Source organism: Pinus tabuliformis, chromosome 9 (assembly GCF_031772625.1).
Source record: "Pinus tabuliformis cultivar Carrire ecotype Pingquan chromosome 9, CPIR1, whole genome shotgun sequence".
In the NCBI taxonomy this organism is placed as follows: domain Eukaryota; kingdom Viridiplantae; phylum Streptophyta; class Pinopsida; order Pinales; family Pinaceae; genus Pinus; species Pinus tabuliformis.
In genome coordinates this window covers 427,694,420-427,700,643 of record NC_142307.1, presented here as the reverse complement: position 1 = coordinate 427,700,643, position 6,224 = coordinate 427,694,420, and the positions used below count along the sequence as shown (strand labels likewise).

The window sequence follows — 6,224 nt, the reverse complement described above, 5'->3', positions numbered from 1 at the left end:
GGTATGCTTAGCATATTGTTTCAAGGAAGTTGTCCTGGAAATTTGAAAGGCAAAGAAACCTTTTGGGAGTTGGTTGTGAGCCATATTTGGACCTTTCCCTCACTTCAATGATAGTTAGGATATCTTCCTAAGTCTAACAAAATAATTCTCTAGGAAGGGGTTAAGACTCAATGAGACTATGGAATAGGAAGAAGGGTTCTTATTCGAAAAGATAACTTGAAATTTACTCCCCATGCCTTATATCTATGGAAACACTACTATATTGGAGTTTTGTAAGTTATTATTCTAAAATCTGGTATCTTTAATATACAAGTAGAGGTGAGCAGACCTAATCAGCAGGATTGGTGATAGTATATGACAAGCACTTCTTTACTATGAAACCAACAAACTACATTAAGGGATATGAGTTACCTCCAGATAGTAGGAAGGATTAGCAAGAGTCAGACAATTTAGGGCAAGAATGACAGATGGATAAAATAGTGTCAAACCATATTGAAGTCATAGCATCTTTCAAGTCCCAAGTTTTAGGCTAGTTTGTAATCAATCAGTCGCTTGTTGCCAATGAAATTCATAAAATATTAAAATAGGATTAACCAATGGTTTGCTTACATTTTAAATAGATGAAATAGTGAAACATGTCTTTTAAAGTTGTAGAGCTCGTTGAGTGTTGTGGGTATGGAACAATTTACAATAAACAAACTTCATGCTTGGTCAGCTCATCTAGAAGGTGGCAATTTGAGGAGATTTATTGATTGTCAAACAAAATGGCAAGGAAATATAAAGCACTATTTTACTCACAGGTTTCTATGGAGAGGGTAATGTATGGACGACTTTAATGGTGCATCAACCAACTTTTGCCTTATAGAGTTGACATAGTCTAAAGTTGATATAGTTGCAAAATTTGCAACCAAAATGAGTTTGTATAAAAAATATATGGATTCTATGGAGTTTGGCACTAAGGTGGATATGTTGCTTATGCTTACTTATCTCGGGGGAGAGAGAAAAATGTAATATCCCCTTGCTAATATTTCATGTGTATAATTATATTGTTATTTATTGCAAGAAAGAATGTACCATTATCATAATTATATGTATGTTTTGATTTACAGTATGCATAATTTTTTATACACATTTAATCTTCTGCTATTGATAATATTTTATTTTAGTACCAATTATTTTCCTCCCTCAATCATCTCAATCCTTTCATGTCTACCCTCTTGTTAACCCCCATATTTTCTCCATGTTATACTAGAGGGTTTAGGGCCAGCATATTTAATTAGGCTAGTGTTCAGAGTATGATTTGAGAGACAATTTTCGTTGAGTCAGAGGTTGGTTTAAACAAGAGTTCAGATGCAAGATGCTTCAATAAAATTGTCCATAGTTCGTTTCAAGAGAGAGTATACAGGTTTTCATCATATTAGAGATTTATTACTTTTCGGATTTAGTAGAAGTGGAGGCAAGAAAAGCTAGGGTGGAGGCACCCTGGTCTAAGAGGCATAGTTTGGTGGTCTCTATGGAAATATTGGTTATACAATTGTATTTAGGTACTCAACATGTGCAAACATATCATTTTTTCAAAAACTAAGAACGGTAAGGTGAGAAGCAATATCTACTTGATTTCTTCCTAGTATAAGTGAGAGGTATTTATAGTTAGCAAGTCTAGCAAAAATAATGATACAACGTAGTCAAGGGAGAAATCCAAAAGCTCGTAAGTATTGGGTACAACATTCAACCAAAGGATGATAGATTTAAAGGTTTTTAAAATTAAAAAAAAACCTGAAATTGACATCCAAGTTAGGTTTGCCAAGTTCTAAACTCTACGAAAGGAAAAGAGCCCACAAAATCCAAGATTTTATCTTATTATTATACTGGCTAATTTTCTCCTAGAGATTAGGCACTTCAACCTGCAAATCAGATTGTTATTTATTCAGTGCTCATAGAGCATATAAATGATCAATTTCGAGCTTAGAAAAAGACGCCACCATGGTTGCTGAAATCTCGGCTTGATGAGACAAAAACTGAAATTGGTAAAGGAATTACGTCGCCGTGGTTGTTGAAATCTCGACTCGATGAGACGAAAGCTGAAATTGGTAAAGGAATTACGCTCATCACTAGCTCATTACAGCCTTGGAAATGTACTAATTGCAACCCTTCCAAGTGCAAAGTCTCAAAACAGATGAAAGCCTGGAAAAAAACCTCCAATGAGTTGTTTAAATGTCTCCTTAATGATATACAGTTCAGTCTTTGTATTCAGATGCTAGTCGTCTCTACACCGCAACAGCAATATATAGTACTCTTGCAGGAGGAGCCAACCACTGGATTGGTAGGGTCTAAGATTAACTCTGAGAAGCTAATGAGCTTGCTTACGGGAGAGTCGGTTGTTCATGTAATTTGTATATATGGAATGGGAGGGGTTGGTAAAACAACATTGCTAAAAAGAACATACAACGTTTTCAAGGTTAATAGAGGAGGCTTTGATTTTGTGATTTGGGTTAAAGTTGGTCAATTCCCTAATTTGGCTGATTTGCAGAGTTGTATTGTTCACGAAATCAAGCATGACTTACCAAGCTATAATGATGTTGATTATAGGAAGACGTCATTGTCTGCTTATCTGAGGGACAAGAAAGTTCTTGTGTTCTTAGATGATTTACGGAGATTCTTCGATATTAATCAATTGGGCATGGCGTTTTTCAATAACCAGGGAAGCAAGATTGTATTTTCTACTTGCCAGGCTGGAGAAATGGGTGCACAAGAGTCCATGAAAGTACAAACCCTATTGCTCGACGAAGCCACCGATTCGTTTTGTAAGATAGCTTTTGAAGGCCAGGGTATTCCCCAGGATAAAGCAAATACATGGAGACAAGTTGCAGATGAATGTAAAGGTTTGCCCCTAGCCGTACGTGTGCTAGCCGCTACATTGAGGAGAAGACCTGTGGATGATTGGAAACTTGCTTTAAAGCAGATGAAAATAGGGGATCCAAATTTTCTGAGTTTATATCCTCATGTTAATGACGAGCTGTTCGAGCCATTGAGATGGAGTTACGATCATTTTCCCAACCCTACTTCGCAGAACTGTTTTCTTTATCGTGCCATATTTCCCAAAGATGCTGAAATCCATCTGCAACTTCTTAATTTCAGCCTGTAGTGCTTAAGTTAGAAGCTGCTTTGATTGTCACTCTTCCTCAATTTCTTTTAATTATCGTTCCAGTTTAGATCCATAAAAAAGGAATAAATATGCAAATCTAAGCTAATTAAATTTACAAAAAAATATCTGAAGCAAACCAATTATTTTGCATAAGAGAATTTGGGCATAAAAACATCGATGTTCATCTCTTCTATCAGTAATTCATTTTCAAGCTTGTTGTTGCATTCCATTATTGTTTGGCATACCCATAATAAGTATTTTCCTTGAGTAGCAAGAAAAAATGTCAAAACACATATTGTAACATACAATATCCATCTCACCTGTAGCACCAGAAATTGATGAGAGGGCCAAATAACTTGATAGTACGGTGGCGATTGGGCCTGAAAATGTCCTTTTGAAAGAAATCGTGGGCTCCCATAGTCTACATTAGCTTTTGAATTTATGAAATAGAATTAACATTGCCCACATATTCTCTATGTGGCTCCTCGTTTTGCAGCACCTCCAAATCACCAAAGACTAGTAATTTTGTCTTGTTCCTGCATGTAGATTTGAAAAAATAAACCCTAACCTCTACAGCACGCTCACATTCTCGTGAATTCAAGTCCAAACAGGTAGATGCATACATCCATAGAAGCCCTGTGCCTCGGTCATGTATTGAGTGAAACAATGGTAAATATGGGAGATCGTGTTAGGTTTTTATTGCAGAAGCTGGTTGTGGGTAACCAGTTGGACCAAAACCCTATTTAACTACTCACAACGTCTTTGAAATGAGGAAGAAGCCAAACCTATGTGGCTTTCTTCTTTGTAAATTCTGAATCAATGTTTTGATAGAAAAGTCATGTTTTAAACTTGAAACCACTTTGTTTCCCACCCTTAGCTGATTGTGCACGGAGGTAATGGTTTTCAAATGTTTTGTTTTCCGCTCTTGACGATTGTGTCGTGGTAACACATGGTTAGATAATGGTGGTGAAATTTTGTAAATAGGGGTAGAGTCAAGCAGTAAATCATTTTGAATTTTAAATTATTTTTGGAGGTATAAATTATTTCTATATGATTAGTTATATATGATAATTTATTTCATTTTAAAATGTGTTTGGTGTAATTAATAATATGTGTTGATAAATCTAAGGATTTAATTTAAATCAAATTAGAATAATAATATATATATTGAGAATAATGAATATTTATTTTTTTTTTTATAAAAAGTATGTATTACATTATATATTAGAGTTTTCACAATTAAGTTATCTCATTGTGTTTATGTCATCTCTACACTATTGCACATATCTCCTCCCAATAAGAAGCTATTGAGCTCTCATACAAATGAGACCTCTAACATTGTATCCTAATGCCAAATATTCCCATAAGCATTGATTGTCTTTCATGTGATCAAAATATGACCCTTCAATGACAAGGAGTTTTGCTTCTTCTCCACCAAGTTCCTATGTTTTTCCTTCAACAATAGTCTTCCAACAAAGTAGGTTGGGCCTTGTGTGACATAAATGATTGTGTCAATGGGGTGAAACCACAAGGAGAGAACCCACTTTCTGTGTGGCCCTCTTATATATATATATATATATATATATATATGGGAAAATCCCATAGACTTCACCATCTTTGATGGATGGTAATTTAGGTAGACCATCACTGCCCAACTTCCAAGCATCTTGCCCCTAGAGGACCAAGAGAATTGAACATCTAACCTCACCAAAATGGGGAGACAGATCTCACATCTTACTCATGGCTACTTAAACTAACCCTCAAGGCTACAAGACGCTTAGCCCATATTTGGAGAATAATCAATGGAATGGTAAATTAGTGATATTGTATTGATCCGCACTCACATCTAATGTGGATTATGTCTAACTCTTTGCATTAGAGCCACCCAAGGGTGCTAATTACTTTCCCTCCCCCACGACACTTAGCATGTGACCCTCATCCATGCATTTGATGAGCTTTGTAAACATAATCATTCTCAATGAAAGGGAAGCTCCTCACTCCAAGGTGTTCTTCTCAATGCCTATGTGGTTCATTTGTTGTTCAACCCTACTCTTGTCCTCTCTCCTTTACTTTGTGTGATTTCCCTCACAACAAAATTTTATTACATAAACATTCAAGATAAATGCAACATCTGCCCACTTGTGTTCCATTTGGCATTTCAAGCCTCCATGCATTCAACATGGCTCTCCATCCCAAACTTATTTTATATCATAAACACTAGGTTTTATCATTGTTTTATTAGATTGATGTTGGCGGAAAAAGAAATAAATGGGATTCAAGGATGTTCTTTGAACTAGAGAATGTGGCTTATTGCCCAAGATATTACCCAAAGGCCATGCTTTCTCACTATTATATTTCAAGAATTTGGAATTCATCTAAGACTAGTTGATTTCTACTTGGGATACTTCCTTCATCACACCACTCATTTAGTGTTCAAAGGAAACAATTAGAAATAGTTGCAGTTGTCATTTTGAGATCTTGGGTTTCATTATCATGGGTTACCATTCATCGGGCCTAATTTTCCTTTCTTCACCTTTTTCTTATATCTAGGACTTAGGGAATGAGTTTTTCATTAGTTTGGAACAACTCATAGATATAAAATTTACATGCATTTGCACTTCAACCTTCGAGTTTAGACTTAGATACATCGTATTAGTGTATCTTTAATTATTTTGGCTTTCATTTTTTTTCTTTTCTTTCATCACAAATGACAAAAGGGGAAATAATTTTCCACAAATCTATGAATGCTTAATCATAAAGGTCTCACCTAAGGAAAATGAATGAATATCCTATAGAATGAAATGGGATAAAATTTCACCAAGGGAAATAAGGGTACAATAATATTGATGTGTAGCACCTACTCAAATCACCAAGTATATTCCCAAACCATCAAGATGACACACTTCTTTGAGTAAAATTATGAAACACCATGGGACAATCCAACTTAGAATTTATAGGCAAAGCATTAAGAGTTAGAATAGATTTCTTAAGTGATCACAATAAAAATAATAACCATTCAAGATATCATATGCACATGGATCATACATATCAAGCTAAATTTGGTAGCCAAAGCAACCTC

At 35.3% G+C, this 6,224-nt stretch overlaps 1 protein-coding gene across 1 annotated transcript; it reads left to right on the top strand.

Annotated features, from left to right (window-relative positions):
* The first annotated feature begins 2,254 nt into the window (after window positions 1–2,254).
* Window positions 2,255–3,145, top strand: LOC149148977 (putative disease resistance protein At5g63020). Its single transcript, XM_089442340.1, has one exon. The coding sequence runs from the start codon at window positions 2,255–2,257 to the stop codon at window positions 3,143–3,145; it is 891 nt and encodes a 296-aa protein (XP_089298466.1).
* The last annotated feature ends 3,079 nt before the right edge of the window (window positions 3,146–6,224 follow it).

Excerpts from the sequence above, each read along its gene's own strand:
- LOC149148977 (XM_089442340.1), top strand. The coding sequence starts at position 2,255 with ATGCTAGTCGTCTCTACACCGCAACAGCAATATATAGTACTCTTGCAG.